Source organism: Bidens hawaiensis, unplaced genomic scaffold, assembly GCF_021521415.1.
Source record: "Bidens hawaiensis isolate Kalapana, Puna unplaced genomic scaffold, B.hawaiensis_p1.1 tig00003857_1, whole genome shotgun sequence".
In the NCBI taxonomy this organism is placed as follows: domain Eukaryota; kingdom Viridiplantae; phylum Streptophyta; class Magnoliopsida; order Asterales; family Asteraceae; genus Bidens; species Bidens hawaiensis.
Genome location: NW_027491222.1, coordinates 2,421,781 through 2,439,796, shown reverse-complemented (window position 1 = coordinate 2,439,796; position 18,016 = coordinate 2,421,781). Strand labels below are relative to the sequence as shown.

Sequence of the window (18,016 nt, the reverse complement as noted above, 5' to 3'; positions counted from 1 at the left end):
GAACTAAAAAAGACTAAGGAAACTGTTGAGTTATTAAACTCCCAGGTTCCTGCCCTCGAGACGTCTGTTGCTGGCCTCGCGCCTGGATCGCCAATGGCTGGTGTCACAGGGCATGGCTCGCTGCGCTTTGGCGATGAAATATTCCGCCGAGTTTCAAGCCCTTGTGATGGACTGCAATGCCGCGCGCGCGTTTGGTTGGCCGAAGCTGAAGGGTTTACGGATGGGTATGAATATGGCATGTTGAGGAAGAACCCATCCGAGTACCCTTACAAGAGCGATGCGGCCTGCGCGGACATGGCCGCGGGTGGGGGAAAAGTATATGAATACTCCCATCCCCATCCTTATGCAGGTACCTTGATCATAATGAGTTTTTCTTGACTAACTTTTCTAAGTGTTTTGTACTCATTACTTTTCTAATGATTTACAGATAGCTGCGCTTGCTGACCAGCCTGACCTCGGCGCGCTAAAGAAGTTGCTTGATGATTGCGAGAGGGCTTGGTGGCGATGATGGTGGCGCGGGGGATGTTGCCCCTGCCAGCGGCTCTGGTGGGGCGAAAGAATCTGCTCGTGACACCGTTGTGATCGAAGACTCCAATGAGGAGGAGAACTTGACTATGGTCAGTTCGGGGATGAGGAGCAGACCGCGCCAGATGCTGCGGGAGATGATGAGGGATGATGAAGCGGCTGACGTCGACGTGGAGACTTGAGAAGCCCTTCATCAAATTTTGTATATTTATTTTTTATACTTGTAATTCGTAACTCATCATACTTGTAAATTTCGATCCAATGGAATGAAACTTGTTCTCTCGTTTTCATATCTTGCGCATTTCCATTCATCTCTTCATGTTTGGTTTTATAGATATAAGATATGCTTGCACGTTAAAATAAGAACAAGGTTGTATGGAAATTATTCACTTAACCTCTGTTCTATTTTGTTTGTGGTTCTCGCAGTAATCTTGTATTCATGCTGACATGCGCGCTAACTTGCCGTTATTTTCCTTTTCGCGCGTCGTTGTCGCGCGGGCTGGAAGTATGAGTTTAGCCATTACATGTCAGCTTGTGTTACTCAGATATCCACTATGATTCCGCGCGCGGCCTCGACCTGAGACCTTAACATGATATGGCATGTACTTTGCCTTAGTTATGTTTAAGGATTCTTATGATCAGGCTGCGCGGGATGTAAGATGGATGTTTGTGAGTGTTTTGAGCTAAGGCTCTTTGTTTTGGGCTAAGGCCCTGACGTTTTTAGAGTTAAGACTCATTAACGTGTTTGAGCTAAGGCTCGTAATTTTGGCTAAGGCCCTGACGTTTTAGAGTTAAGACTCGTTAACGCGTTTGAGCTAAGGCTCGCGCATGTATGTTTTACTTCACTTTATTTTGTTTTGAAGTCAATATAGTGTTGTCATATTGTTCCAATTTAATAAAGGAAGTGTGAAACATGTATGCAAAGGTAATAGAACAAATATTGAAAGATAGCGCGAATCATCATTCATGATGGCTTAAAAGCCTTCATTACAAATTTGAACTTTTACATGAAGCATTTTCTAAGTTGTGCCGCGTTCCACGAGCGCGGTATCTTTTTTCCATTCAAATCTTTTAAAGCGTACGCGCCTTTCCCCAAATCTTCTGAAATTTGATAAGGTCCTCCAATTGGGGGACATTTTTCCTGGGGGTATTGCGCGACTAGCTTCATTGTTTCGAAGGACAAAATCATTTTTCTTGAAGTGGCATTCTTTAACGCGCTGATTATAATATTTTTCCAGCTTTTTCTTGTATCTGGCTTCATTAATGATAGCCGCCTCTCTGCGCCCTTCAAGCAAGTTAAGGTCCAATCTTCTTTCGCGCTCGTTATCAGTTTTGCTCATCATGAGTACCCTATGGGATGGGCATCCAATTTCTGCTGGGATCATAGCCTCTGTCCCATAGGTTAGGCTGAACGGGGATTCGCCATTGCTAGTTTTGCTTAATGTCCTGTGCGCCCACAGGACATTAGGTAACTCTTCGACCCAAGAATGGGATTCTCCCTCCAACCTTTTCTTCAGCCCATTTAGCAAACTTTGATTCGCGCGCTCCACTTGACCATTCCCCTGAGGGTGGTAGACGGATGTGAAGATTTGGTTGATGTGCAATTCTCTGAGCCAGCTTGATATCTTCCTGTTAGTGAATTGTTTGCCATTGTCGCTCACAATTTCCATGGGAAGGCCAAAACGGCAAATGATGTGGCTCCAGATAAATTGCTTCATCGCCTCAGCTGTGATTTTTGCTAGTGGCTTGGCCTCAACCCATTTTGTGAAATAGTCTATCGCCACTACCAAAAATTTCACTCGCCCTTGCGCTTGCGGCAGGGGCCCTACAATATCAATGGCCCATTTGTGGAAAGGCCATGCGGAGGTGACTGGAATCAAGTTGTTCTTTGGACGCATGGTGTTTGGCGCGTAGCTCTGACATGCCTTGCATTTTTGGATTTCTTTTAGCGCATCCAAGTACATGCCTGGCCAATAGTAGCCTGAGCTCATCGCCTTGGCAACCACCATGCGCGGGCCAGCGTGAATTCCACAGATTCCTTCATGAATCTCCCTAATCACATAGGTTGCTTCTTCAGCATCCAGGCACTTCATGAGCGGTCCAAGATAAGAGCGCCGATATAATGTACCATCAAGTAATTCATAGTTCTGTGCCTTGTGTCTTATCTTTCTCGCCTGTGCGCGATCGTCCGGTAACTTCCCCTTCATCAGGAATTCTGTTATTGGAGTTATCCAGGATGAAGGGGTTGTATGAATTACAAGGACCGATTGCGTTTGCACTGACGGGCTGCTCATTACCTCCACCCTGACATCCTTGCCAAAGTGATCAAAATTAGTTGATGCCATTTTACTCAACGCGTCAGCGGACTTGTTTTCGCTGCGCGAGATGTGTATTATTCTGAAGAAGTCAAACTGCTCAACGAGCTTTTTTTCCTGCTCTAGATACAGAGGCATTGTGTTCTCCTTGGCGTCATATAGGCCGTTGACCTGAGCAGCTACCAAGTAAGAATCAACATGCGCCTCTAGTCTTTTAACCCCAAACTTGCGCGCGATGCGCAGACCAGCCAGCAGGGCTTCATACTCAGCCTCATTGTTGGTACTCTTGAAGTCCAACCTGATAGCATAAGTATATTCACGATTATCAGGGTCCATCAGTTTGAGGCCTGCGCCGGACCCTTCGCTGTTGGAGGCTCCATCAGTGAATAGCCTCCAAACATCTTCTTCATCATTTGCTCGCGGAGGATCTACCTCGCGCTGAGCTTCTTCAATCTTTCCGTCTGGGATTTCCGTGATGAAATCCGCCAAAACTTGACCCTTTATCGCTGGACGGGGCTTATAAGTGATCGTGTGTTCACCTAATTCCAGCGCCCACTTTGTCAGCCTTCCGGAGAGCGCGGGGCGTCGCAAAACTTGCTGGATGTTGTAACCAGTCAGAACTTCAATAGGATGACCATTGAAGTATCTATGGAGCTTGCGCGACGCGTGTGTTAGTGACAAAACTAACTTTTCCATTATGGAATAGCGCGTCTCAGGGTCTGTGAGCACCCGACTCACATAGTATATCGGCGTTTGTATCCCCTTGCGATCCACCAATAATACTGCGCCAATCGCGCGGTCTCCAGCTGACAGGTACAATGTAAGGGTCTCGCCAGGAAGTGGAGCTGTGAGCGCTGGCAATTTAATGAGACATTCTTTTATCTCAGTGAAAGCTTGCTCAGCCTCAGGCGTCCACTTGAATTGGCTCTTCTTCAAACAGTTCCTCAAGGTGTTAACGAATGGAGTAGATTTGCTGGCGTGGTTCGCTAGGAACCTGTTGATTGACACCAATCTACCATTCAGCTTCTGAACCTCTTTCATGGTGGATGGTGAAGGCATGTCAAGGATGGCTTCCACCTTTTCAGGGTTCACCTTGAAACCATCCTTAGTGACCATTACACCAAGAAATTTCCCCTCTTCTGCGCCGAAAGTACATTTGCTCGGGTTGAGCTTCATGTTAACCTCCGTTAGGCGCTGAAGGGTTTCCTCGATGTCTTTGAGCATTTGTCTCTCCTCCCTGCTCTTGATCACCAAATCATCGACGTAGACTTCTAGATTTCTTCCGATTTGTTCACTGAAAACCGAATCCATAAGTCTCTGATAGGTTGCGCCCGCATTTTTTAAACCAAAGGGCATTTTTGTGTAACAAAAAACACCCTTGTCGGTTCTGAAGGCCGTCTTGTCTTCATCCTGTGGTGCCATTTGAATCTGGTGATAGCCTTTATAGGCATCCAGGAAACATTTGAGCTTGAATGGCGCCACGGAGTCCACCTTTGCGTCGATGTTTGGGAGGGGATAACAATCTTTCGGACATGCTTTGTTGAGGTCCTTGAAGTCAATACACATTCGCCATGACCCGTTGCTTTTCTTTACCATCACAGGATTGGCTACCCATGTCTGGTATCGAATTGGGCGGATGATGTTTGCGCGCAACAGGTCCTCCACTTGCTCATTCATGGCCTTCGCCTTTTCATCCCCCATGATTCTCTTTTTCTGTGCAATTGGCTCCACCGACTTAAACGTGTTAAGAGAATGTTGCGCCAAGTCTCGCGGGACCCCCGTCATATCGGAGTGTTGCCACGCGAAAACCGACGTGTATTTTGTAAGCAACTTTTTCATTCTCAATCTCGTTTCGTCTGAAATGGTAGCGCCAATTGTGACCGTTTGCTCTGGGAATTTTGGGTTTAAAATCCACTTCTCTGGCGCATTGTCAGCCATTGTAAGTTTCATTCTCCCTTCCCGCGGCGTGCTTGTCACTGCGCACAAATGATCGCGGTAGACAAATGCTACGCCTGTTGGTGTAGGGATCCCCAATGCGCCGTGCGCTGGCGACGGTACAGCATTAAATTGGGCAATCGTTCCCCTACCCAGGATCATATTGTGGCATGACGTGGTGGGTAAAACCAAGAAGTTGACAACTTCGGCTCGCTTGTGCTCATCATCCCCCATAGTTAGTTCAAACTGAATCTGGCCTAGGGGATGTATGATTTCATTTGAGACACCACAGATCGGTGCGTTCACAATTTCGAGCCGCGCTTGGTCTGCCGGGTCTAACTTTCTGAAACACTGCTCATACATAATGTCAGATTCGCTTCCAGTGTCCACCAGGACCTTTGACACCTCGTAATGAGCAATGTGTGTGGTAATGACTAGAGGACTGCTTATTGAAGGGCCTCCCCTGATTCTTGGGAAGATGACTTGCTGCTCGCGCCAATCTCCGTGAATTTGCGCGCTTCTCTTTCTTGACGTCTGCCCTTGTCGTCCCCCCCTCAGCCACACAGATTCTTTTGTACTTCTTGCTGGCAGAGGCTCCCTCCGGTTGCTCATCTTCTATTCTTTGGTTTTTTACCAAGTGAGCCAGCCTGCCCGACTTTACATCCTTCTCGATCGCATCCTTTAAATGATGGCATGCGTCGGTGTTGTGGCCCGGGGACCTGTGAAATTCACAATATTTGCCACTGTTTTGCGGTCCCTTGTAGTGTAGTTGTTTGGGAGGCTTGAATTGGACATTCTCAGTACTTAACACCTGTGAAGGTGTTTTAGTGAGGGGAGTCCATATTCTTGGCAGAGGTCTGCTGGGATCTCTGCCGCCCTCCCTCTTGTCACCCTCCCCGTGTTTACGAGCATCCTTTTGGGGCTGGGGTGAGCTTGGTTGCGCTTGTTTTTCCGCGGAAGAAAAACTTGTTGGCTGCAACCTGGACCATACAGAGTTGTGTTTGGGCCTCTTCTCTTTGCTGCGCGGTGATTCAGCCTGATGCGCTCTTTCTCTTGCCCTATCTTGGGCAATCTGTTTCTCATTTCTCGCGAAAACTCGCGATGCCTCCATTAACTTGGCCCACGTGGTGGGCATACCATCTTTGCTTACGAGAGCTCGTCGTAACTGATCACTGCGCGCGCCTTGTATAAAGGCCACGCGCAGGAGCTGCTCAGTTATGCCCCCGATTGCCAGGGACTCCTGATTGAAACGAGTGATGTAATCTTCAATCGTTTCATCATTCCTGCGTATGCAGTGCATGATGTCATCAGGATCGCGCGTGTGCCTGCGCTGCTGTACGAAGTGGGCTTGGAACTTTTCTAATAATTCCTCGAACCCATCAATTTGCCCTGTCGGCAAGCTTTCGAACCATACCCGCGCAGCGCCCGTGAGGCAGCGAGCAAACATATGACACCATGTTGGCATCGTCCAGCTCTCTAGGTTTCCCGTGTTATAGAAACCCTGCAAAAAGTCATCTGGATCTGTTGTGCCATCATATTTGCCCAGACCACTTGGCATCTTGGTCTTGTGCTGGATGAGAGCCTGCGCGATGCGCGCAGTAAACTTTGAGTGTTTTACCAGGATGGCTGGTCTGTAGGGTGTGGTTACGTCAACTTGCCCTCTGACCGGTGGGCTGTATGGCATGTGCAGATCCAGATCTGCTCTGGCCCCAGGCGCCATGTTCACAGGCGCGCGGAGCTGCGAGCCTCCTGCATGAGTATCCCTTGTCTTCCTCATGCTATGCACTTCTTCATCACTGAACTCAGTGTGTGCAGTGTGAACAGAATGCCCTTCTTCCGGCGCGCGCGGCCTTTTTGTAGGCTGCTTATCAATCGCTTGCCTTTGTGTTTGGTCGGCTAGCTTCTGCTGTTTGATCATTTCAGTGTACTTTTCCATCAGACGCCGCTGCTCATTTATGAGCCATTCATTCGGATCGTTTGCTTCATCTTCTGGACCCATTGGTCCTTTCAGCTTCGCGCCGGCCATATTTTGTAACGTGTGATCGTCTGGAGGAGTTTCAGTCTGGCCGTGAGGGGTTATGACGAAGGGACGGTTGCTGGTGGCACGCGTAGAATCACGCGGAACCCTCAGAACCTGGTGTCCGTCGTTAACGCCCTCACGTTCAATATCCTCCAGAGCTTGATCAACGTTACGAACTCCAGAAACCATGGTGATTGATTATTTTTTTTTTTTTTTCGTAGATCTGGATGAGATCTGATTGCCGTTTGTAACAGTGGATGGCGCCAATGAAGAAACGTGGATCTACTCACTGGTAGCAGATCTACTTTCCTCGGGTATGATTAAACTGTTTCACCGATGGTTCCTTTGAATCCGTGTTCTTCCACCTACAAAATGAACAGCGCCGTTACTTACCCCTCAGAAAGGGACAGAGGGGTCCTCTTTGGGGTAACCCTCCGGCGTGAGAATCAGTATCTTTTGTGGAGAAGATAATAAAGTGTGAGTCAGTGAAATCTCAAGAGTATTGCTGAATCGCTGAATACTCTTGATTGTGTGACTGTGTGTTTTTCTGTAACTGACTGTGAGTGAATATAATTCAATATGATTGAATGTGATATCACTGCTTGTAACTGTCAATGATTGAGTGTGAATGAATGTGTCATCAAAGTGGAGTTGATGCTGTATTTATAGTGCTAGGGTTTCCACTGGCTGGGCTCAGCCTCGTTGGCTTCCTCCAATCGCACTGCGCCACGTGTCCTCTGGGACACCTGGCGCTTTCTCGTTGGTTGAAATCATGTGGTAGCACATGTGTCATGCTGAGTTGTCGACCTTTCATTTGGCAGCTGTCAACATCAGCATATTCTTACTCCTTAAAAAGATGCCTTCTAGAAGAGTGTCTGACGTGCACAATCAAGGTTGCCCTGATCCTGATTTGGATAAGGACGAGGTTGATTATGTGCACGTGTGATATGCGCCCATCCTGAGGATGCGCGAAGTCTTCTTTTTATTCTCACGCGCAGATATTTCATGCGCAGGTGTGATATGCACGAGCGTGTGATATGCGCCGCGCGCTGGTGCGCCACGCGCATATGTGACACGCGAGCATATGTGATGTGCAAGAGCATGCGATATGCGCCGCGCGCATATGTTATGCGCGAGCATATGATGCCTGAGCATGTTTTGTATGCGCGATGCGCCTGGGTTTTGGCTTTGTGCCTTCATAATGTCTTTATCTTGTGGGTTGACCCGCCTTGCTTGGTGTTGAGGCGGGTACATACCTCTTCAGTTTCATCACACAAAAAAATTATCCACTTGATTAAAATTTTTGTTCCTAAGTAGTTTATTTTGCATCTTCCTCTGTGATATTAATCCATTATACTATTGATATTTATAGGAATTTGCACATCCAAATTCGACGAATAAGCTACCCGAACAACATTGTAAGCGTCCAACGGACGCTTCTGCTCGTTCGAAAGAGAAGAGTGTCGCTCCATCGTTGCCACCAACATCAAAGAAGTAATGGAGGAAGAACCATTGCTTGCATGTTTTGTTTTAATGTAACCAAAAGTTCTCTTGTTACTTGTATGCTATGTTTTACAGTCAATGTTTCTTCTTCTATAAGCTTGAAATAAATCAGCCTATTAGCAGTCAACAATGTTGAAAAAAATGATGATGATTTATGTCAACAAAGTCTAAGAATACCCTAAACACATTTTGAATACTAATATAAAGATTTAAGAGAACACAAACATACACAAAATTTCTAGCAACTATTGATTGACATGCTCTTGCTACAATTTAGGCTCTATGGCCAATTCGAGGATTACAACTATTGTTATGGCCGTTGTACCTTAGGAGATGGACTCGTTTTTAGGGGACGTCAAATATGCTATAGAGGAATCATGCCCAACATGTGCTTCAATCGCAACCTTGTTCTTCCACATTCCCCGTTTTCTATAGCTATTTCAGTTGCAACCAGTATTGTAATATTTTCTATTCAGTTAGGTAAAAACCTTTAGGAATTTTAATATATCTTATAGGTGCTTTATATCTTTTCTTGATTGATGCTCGTACAAGCAGTCACAGTTTTAAATTCCTATAAACGTATTTGTGTGTTGGAGGAGTTAAAATTAAGGGTGTTGACAAGCCAAGCTAGGGCTCATGCTTGAAGTTAGACGAGCCAGCTTGGGTTGGCTCATTTATCTTAATGAGATGAATTTTTGAGCTTAAGGTAGCTTGTGGCTTGCCGAGCCAACTCGTTTAAATTAAAAGTATTAAAATTAAATTTAGGGATGGTATCAACTCCAAGTGGGCTCATGGACTATATGTGTTTGTTTATAAATTGTATTGAGTTATAAACAACCTGATTTCATTAGCTTTTTCGTTGGAGCCATGAGCTTCTTAACAATCCATGTAAAAATCTCTGTAAATGGACTATAAGAACTTCGTAATTGATTACAATAAGTCAATAATGTAAATTTTTACACTTTACGTCATAATAAAATTCGTCTTTTTGTTAACTTAGCTATTTCATTAATTCAATTAGTTCCCACGTGGCCTTTTTTGACCAGAACGTTTTGGCCGAAAATACTCAGAAAAGCTCGTTTCTTACGATTTTCCTACAAATATTGACGTAGAAAACCACCCAAATTTCTAGTAGTGTTACTAGTTAAATTTTGTTATCATTATATGGATAGATGAAGTATTAAATGAAAAAAAAAAGGTAACATTTTTTATGCAGCACAAAGAAAAGATTTTCGATCCATCTCAACTTTCGCCAACGAAATTAACAAATCATGATAGGGTTCTCATATTAACGTCCACAAAATTACAAATGCGTTTACAATTTAGCCCATGATATAACATGGCATAACATCAATGTTCTTTTATGTCCTTATCAGCTTTTAGTAAGTTATATTCTCATTTTTCTTATATAACTTTAATATGTAATGTTTTTACAAAAATTTGAATATATGGTTTTTGTATATGAAAGGCATGTGACATTGCATTAATTTCCGGATGCTAAAAAGATAACCATGTAGATACATACCAATAGTTTTATGCTAAATAACTGCAAATCATTTATAGCAAAGTGTTGACAACATGAAGTTATTTTGTTTACAAGTTCTGGGTTATTAACTTATTGTGTATAGATCAACTTTCAATGTACTTTAGTGCATGTAAGCACATTGCACATACCACTTGATTTGGTTAATAAGTGTTTGAAGAAACCTGATAGAAAATACCACAATCAACTAGTCTTTCGACGCGCTATCGAACACACATACGTACCTAGTATCTATGCAATGGATATAAGAGTAACTTACAACTGTACCCTTAAATTTGTGAACATATCCATGTGAACATTAAACAAGATGGTGACCAACAGTATTGAATTAAAAAACTTGAGGGAAGGGTCCCCTTTATTTAAGACACAGTCAACATAATAATAATAATAAAAAAAAACATTATAACATATTTTTGAAATAACTCACAAATAAACTGAAAAGTTAAATTAAAAGTAAGATTGCTCAAGAGTGTTGACCAGGTTATGACTATAGTCCCACAGCTTCTTGGCCAATTCAGGATCTGTTGCAAAGTTGCTTGCCGGATATTCGTTGCAGTCGAGAAAGTATTTCCCGCTCACCCCTTTCAGGCCCGGGTGCACAGCTACATAGCAACTTGTTGCCGCACCCTACACGCAATATAATTTAAATAGTAACATAATAATCCGAAAGGAAAAAACCGTAACTTAAATACTTGCCTGAGGGACATTTTTCCAGAGGATATAAGAGAACAATTTCAAAATTCCTGCCATACAATTTACCAAACAATTAACCTTAATTTGACTATTTTTGATGGTTCAATAGTCATGTTTTAAAACAATTAATGCTATCAAATGGCTAGTTAGATAAAGCTTCATGTCAAAATAACTATTTATTGTGGTCCTAAGTTTATGAATAATTATGACGTGGTAATAAAAGAATGGGAATGGATATGATAGAGATGTATGGTTTTAGGGTTATACTATTAGAATTAGAATAAATTGTTATATCTACAAGACACTTACTCATAAGTAGGAGCGAATGCCTCATGAGATCTGTCATTATTAGCCCCGGGTGTACCGAGTTTACTGTAATATTTGCTCCTTCTTTCTGCATTGCATGTTAAACCAAATACGAGGTTAGATTAAAATCGTTTCACGGATCAAAAAACAAAAATATACCTTTAATCGTCTAGAGAGCTCATTTGCATGCAATATGTTGCCTAACTTCGACTGCCCGTATGTCTTTTTGTCCGAATAGCTGATTTAAGAAAAGAACTATATATCATCCCAAATGCCATCATTTAAACAGAAAATATTAACGGATTTACCTGTCTTTATCGTTGATTTTATCAAATTTGATCCCTTCTTCATAGGTGTAGAGATGAGCTACAGATGACAAATTTACAATCCTACCCTCTTTTCCGGTAGTTGCGGATGTTTCTTTCATCTTGTCAAGTAGTAGATTTGTCAAGTGGAAATGGCCTAAGAACATTCATTCGTTCCCAATGGTGGTTAAAGATAATTTTATATAAAAATTGGCAAACTGCTGCATTAATATTAATGGCCTACCAAGATGATTGGTAGCAAATTGCATCTCTATCCCATCTTGTGATAGTTGGTAGGGGCAGAACATAACACCAGCATTGTTTCTGAAAATTTGAGTTAAAGTTTCATTTTTTTTTTTGTAAACAATTAAGCGTGTCGAATATGATAATCTTGCTTTTTGATATTTTGTGGGCTTACATCAAGATATTGAGAGGGAGATTAAGAGCTTTAAAGGTATCCGCAAAGGCTTTAACTGACTTGAGAGATGAAAGATCAAGCTCAAGAACATCAATCTTGGCATGCTCATGGTGTTCAAGAATGGCTTGCTTGGCTTGATTTGCAGCCTTGGTGTTCCTTGCAGCTATGATCACATGAGCTCCCCTCATTGCTAATACTCTTGTTGTCTCTAACCCAATGCCACTTGCTCCTCCTGCAAAACCACATTCTTAATTTTGTTTTTTCTCAAATCATTAAATTACATAATCCAATTCAAATTTGTAATATAAGTGGTGATGATCATTGGTTTGACTTGAGTGTAGGAGATGGAAGGGCGGCTATTAACGACAATGGGGTCAATGAATATAGATAGCGCTAGCGATATGTTTGGTGACCTCGTGATAGTGAAGCATGCTTTGTTGTTAGCACATTTCCATGTGGGTGTTAATAGTGTCACATCAGCAAAACAACATAATTCAAAACACTCGTTTCTTCATTTACCATTCACACTAATTTTTAAATTTTCAAATAATCATCTTTTACATGATTTACAAAACAAATATTTGTTATTATAATTTTTATTAACTCCATATTAAATAAAAATGTAGATATTTTATAAAAAAAAATGTATAGCCGTTTTTAATATATAATAAAACTTCAAGATTATGACTTTCTAAGTTCTTAAAATGTATAAAATCAATAAAATTATTTGGGTAGGATCCTATACAAGATGGGTTTGCATGCGAGACATACAAATAACTAGAGTATTTATTATTTCGTTACAATTTTAAAGTAGCATAATTACTTTAGTTATTTGTACACTTTACACGTTAAAATTTGTTTGTTTTCAAATAACACAAAATAAATATAAATGAACTCATGTGAATATAAATGAACGAATATGAGCAGACATGAACAAGCATTTGCAAATATAAGTAAACGGGCAGGATATGTATTCATAAGTCGATCGTTTAGTTTCTCGTCGAACGCTGAGCATTAACGGTCAACATACTAGACACGTATGGTAAAACTTAGGCTGAAAAAAATATTATTATATAAAAATATTTTAAAATAATAATATAAACAATTGGTGTTAAGAGAGTATTCTAATAATGGATAGGCATTAAATGCGACGAAGAAATATATTTTACAACATATGCTTCGGAGGACTTTGTCTTCGTAATTTAACGAAAAGACATATTTTTCTGTAAATTTTGTTTATTTTTATAAAATCTCTAAAATCTAACTATACATTTTTATCTATACCTTACTTACAAACACTTATTATATTATTTTTCTTTTTTTAAATACACTCACAAAAAAATATAAATTACTGAATATGAGTCTCTAAATATAAAGGTGTAATTTAGTTTTTAAATTTTTTTCTCTATTATAGAGAATCTGATGTAGTGTGTTTTAGATATTTTCTATATTTTTCTTCAATATTATATAGAAAATACGAATATAAATGCTCGAATGTAAATGTTGAATTTAGACATTTTCAACTCTTTTTTTAGAGTGGAGGGAGTGGTTCATTTCATCTTAATCTTTCACCAACCTCTCTTCCACCTTAGATTTTTCACCATTCCATCTTTCTAACGGGGTGTTTGGTACAGAGAATGGAAATGGAGAGAAAATATAAATGGAAATGGAATTATGGAGAAAGAGAATTGGTATGGAGAATGAGAATCATTTCTCTTGTTTGGTACACGAGAAAATAAACAGAGAACTCTACCATACCCAACCCCACCTCCACCCAACCTGACACCACTCACCACCGCAGCACCACCACCACAGCCCCACCACCACCAGCACCACCACCACAGCCCCACCACCACAGCCCCACACCACCAGCACCACCACCACAGCCCTTTCTTCAACCACAGCCCACCACCACCGGCTGCCGCCACCAAACCCCCTTCTTCAACCACAGTACACAAGAAATCAAAAAGATTCAAATTTTTGGAACATAAGATATAGAAAAAGAAGGCTCAGATCTGTCATCACTGCCTCTTTGGAGATTTTGTGGTGGTGGTTGTGGTGGCGATGATGATGATGATAATCAGAAGCCACCTGCAACCACCGCCGATTTCCACCACCACTGTCACCCACCTGCGACCACAATCACCCGACCATCTGAAAACCCTAACCTACCACGAACCACCACTTGAAACCCTAATCTCCGTTCACCCGTACCACCTGCAACCTACAACCGGTTACCATCTCTGTGTTCACCACTGCGAACGGCGGAGACGGGGTGGTGGTTGCAGACTTGGAGACGAGGTGGCGGTTGCAGACTTGGAGACGAGGTGGCGGCCGGAGACGAGGTGGTGACTTGGAGATGGGGTGGCGGCCGGAGACGAGGTGGTGGCCGGAGACGGGGGTGGTGGCCGGAGACGAGGTGGTGGCCGGAGACGAGGTGGTGACATGCTATGAGGAGGCTGCTGAGAAATGGATTTCTCTTTGTTTTAAAGAGAAATGGAATTCTCTAGTTTTAGAGAAATAGAAAGAGAAATAGAAATGAAAAGTGGAAAACAAACAAAAGAAATATTTCTAATTCCATTTCTCCCCAATCAAATCCCTCTACCAAACACCCCCTGATAATTTTTCAAGAGGGGTATGGTCTTTCTCCAATTTTCATCCCTTATTTTGTAAATTATTTCATATAAATAACATAATTGCTAATAAAAATAACATTATTTCAAATTGGAAAAAAGAAAAACATAAACATAAGTATCTATTGTTTGCTGGGCAATCAGGTTGTGTTAACTATTAAGATGTTCTACTAATTTTTTTTTATGTTGACGTTGAGTGACGACGTGAATTTTATTTTTTATTTTTAAATTTTAATATAATTACCGTTTTTTTTTAAATTTAACTACATATATTACAAATTCCGACCCCACATCTTATCTTCCATTTCTATCTTGACGCACAAAAAAATCGGCGAGACTTGATGTAAAAATTTAGTGACCCGATTTTGTGAAATATGCATCAATGACCTAATAAGAGTACTTTTATAAGTTGGTTACTATTTTATGAGATTTTCTCAAAAAATAATAATAATAATAGACTAATGGGACAGCAGCTTAAATTTGCCGTCATAGTACCGGATGGTGTAGCCGTCAGTACCGATAGCCTATGGGGACCATCTCCATCTTGACCCACTCACATACGTATTAGCTCATATCCGATCGTTGATCAAATGGATTGAAATGAAACCAGACTGTTCATAATGTCATCGATGGTATTAATTGATGATTATGCACGAAATGGACGTTGAATGTTTTGAACTATGCATATGAGATACAATATTATGGTGGCCAGTGACGGCGGCGATGAAAAAAGGAAACAGTGATGTGACTGACAGTATGGCGGCAAAAGATCGGCTTAATTTGGACTATGAAGCCACAATGGTGGTAGCGGCATTAAATGCATGATGTATTTTGGTTTACCAGAAAATAGTTATCCACTATGTCACGAGTATGTAACTTTTTTATAAATTTTAAACGTATTTTCATAAGCAAGTGTTTGTTGGGACATTCATGACTATTCGGTGATTTTATTTCGCAACCACATATTCTTAGTAAATCGACTTTTATCAGACGGTGCTGTTAATTGAAATGGTGAGGGTTCAAGTCCATAATAAAATAAAATGGTATAATAACTCACCGTTAAAAAAAAAAGCACAGAATAATGCATGCATAACGACTAATACTAATAATTACATGTGTTTGTTTATAATTAGTTAATTACCAGTGATGATAATAGTGAGATCGGAAGCATCAATGGAATCGGTAACTTGTTCAGCAGTGGAAGACGATCCGAATCCACTCGACCCGGGCCATCCTGTTATCAAAGACAGTATCCCCATTCCAGGTTTTGATGTTGACGGCTTATATGTGTTTGTTTGTATGTATGATGAGGGAGAGCTTAATTAGCTGAAATTTGCAGGCATTATTCTCTATATTTATATAGACAAAAGTGAGAAAGAAAGTTGGAGAGGGAGCAATGGGAAATGATAAAAGTGGGTGTTAACTGTCAAATGCGTGAACTTATAGCGGTGAATTTATTACAAATATTTTTTTTATTTTTTAGAAGCGGCAATATGTTGTTGGTAGTTTCAGACTTAAAGTCATAAGCCGGTGAACCTATGGGACCAATATTGACAAACCATCATAATTAGTTATGTTTTTTAAGACTAAGTGTAATGGGACGATTTTGGTCCTTCCACACCGTCAACCCCCCCCCCCCCCCGCCCTTCGATTTTTTTTGGGCTGGGGTTGACATGTATTTGTTGCCGGGAAACTTTGAAAAATAATAATATTTTATTATTTTGACAGTTGACAATGATGAAATACAAAAAAAAAGAAAAATACCCAACATAATATGTATATATATACCCACTATCTCAAACAAAAAAATGCCACCTTCTACAACAAAAATACTAATTTTTCAAACAAAAACACTTCCTTCAATCTTTCAATTCTCCACACACCTTACGAAAATGAATGCGAGAAACAACACGAATAACCCATGACTTGGTTTTGGGCAATACGCTCCTCCATACAACCAAAAAAGGACATTAGCTTTTAGTTTTAGTGTTTTTTCTCTAATTTTTGTTAAGTATTTTTTTTATCTTGATGTTTGTTTTTTAATTTTAATGCATTCTTTTATTTATTTAATCTAATGAAGTTTTATTTGTTTATTTAATTATAAAAAGAAAAAAAATGGCGTGTGATGGGGCAATATTAGGCTACAAGCCACTACACTCTAAAATGGAAATCGTTCCCTGCTTACGTGGCGCAATGTGTCAAAAATTGTCCCTCAGTGTAGCCCTTCACTATATATAGCATAATTACAATATGTTACTAATTGCATTATAATTACAACAGGTAATGTCTTAGCTAGTAAATCATGTTACTCTCTATATGACTGAGTTATGATTTAACATATAAGATGCAACCCAGTTAGAGTTAATCAATATAAACACGAGTTATGTGTAACAAGGATTTTTGAGAGTTATTCAATAATGTTTGTGCGTCTTTTACGATTTCGTGGGTCATGCTAATTCGTTCTTGATATATTACATATGAATGGTATGCGACTCAATGATAAAAAAAAACAGGTATGACATAATAATAATCCCACTCTAAAAGTCTACTTCCTATCACACTAATTCTCAAGCCGGAGTACGATTACAAAAAACTTTCCATAAACATGTGATAAGGCTGGCATATGTTCATTTTGCAGGTCGTTATCTACCATGGCTGAGCCTCTCCTTTGTCGTACCGGGGAGTCCTCCGATTAATCTAGTAAAACAGTCTTAGAGATTTTGAATGTTTTTGAAATTGTTACTACATTGAAAATTTTAGAAACATTAAAACAAATTCAAATATGTGAAATTAATTATTAAGATTCACAAGGTTTGTTCTAAGCTTAAGAACTTAAACTATTCGATCGATAAGCAAGGGAAAGGAAACCACATGAAACATTGCTCGATTTGAGCGGTTCGGTCTATAAGGTTCATCTGATTTAAGTTGTATAGTGACAATTCAAATGTACATTTAAGAAAATAAATTTTAGGTAAATTGTAAGCAAGTAATAGAAATTGTAGGTAAATTGTAAGCATATAAAAGGACATAAAAATACATTTAAATGAAGTAAATAAAGGAATAGTCACGTCTCAACCCTGATTCATTGTAATTACTAATGAAACTTAAAACAAACATGACTGTCAAAAAAGATAAATATAGATTACAACTTATAATTATTTTTTTTCCTTTATACGATCCAGGTTTAGCACTTTAGAGTGTTTGTGGTTTAGGTAAAAAGAAAAAAAAGCTATGCAGGGAATCAAGAGGGACGCTTGGCCTGGCTATATTGAATGCCGATATATTTTGAGAAAAAAGTTGTTATTTTGATTTACTTTTATTTAAGGTATTCATGATACCTACCTTCCACCTGATTCATTTGCATTGATTGCCCCTTTAATTTACTATTCTTTTTTTTTCTTTAGTTCATAATACTCTTTGGTTATTGGTGTTTTATCTTTTTTTCCCTATTCCTTTTTAACGGCTAATCTTATATATTACGGAAATTGAACTCATGGCATTCAATTTCACACCCAAACTAGCTAATTATTATACACTATTGGTGTTTTCTAATCTAATTGGTTTTCAAATTATTTTAATTTTTACATTTTTAAAATAAAATTTAATTCTGAAAATAGATTGGAATTTAGGTTGATTCGTAACAAAACTAAAATAACCATAAGCCGTGTATATAACAAGACTGTTAGGTTGAACTTATGGGCCTAGTTGAATGGTTTAGAGAAACATAACCTGAACTTTTTTTACTCTATATGTTATGTAAGAAAATAATTGTCAGAATTTGTTAAATATGTTATGTAAGAAGAATTTTCAATGAGCTACA

The 18,016-nt window shown here is 40.1% G+C and overlaps 1 protein-coding gene across 1 annotated transcript; it reads right to left on the bottom strand.

Moving 5' to 3' along the window:
* Nucleotides 1–10,203: 10,203 nt before the first annotated feature.
* Nucleotides 10,204–15,527, bottom strand: LOC143624528 (short-chain dehydrogenase TIC 32 B, chloroplastic-like). The gene is made up of 8 exons (XM_077095147.1): nucleotides 15,338–15,527; nucleotides 11,564–11,795; nucleotides 11,390–11,469; nucleotides 11,149–11,302; nucleotides 11,000–11,078; nucleotides 10,844–10,928; nucleotides 10,538–10,584; nucleotides 10,204–10,468 (listed from the first exon to the last, which is right to left on the bottom strand). The coding sequence occupies exons 1-8, from the start codon at nucleotides 15,453–15,455 to the stop codon at nucleotides 10,289–10,291; spliced, it is 975 nt and encodes a 324-aa protein (XP_076951262.1). The 5' UTR covers nucleotides 15,456–15,527; the 3' UTR covers nucleotides 10,204–10,288.
* Nucleotides 15,528–18,016: the final 2,489 nt, after the last annotated feature.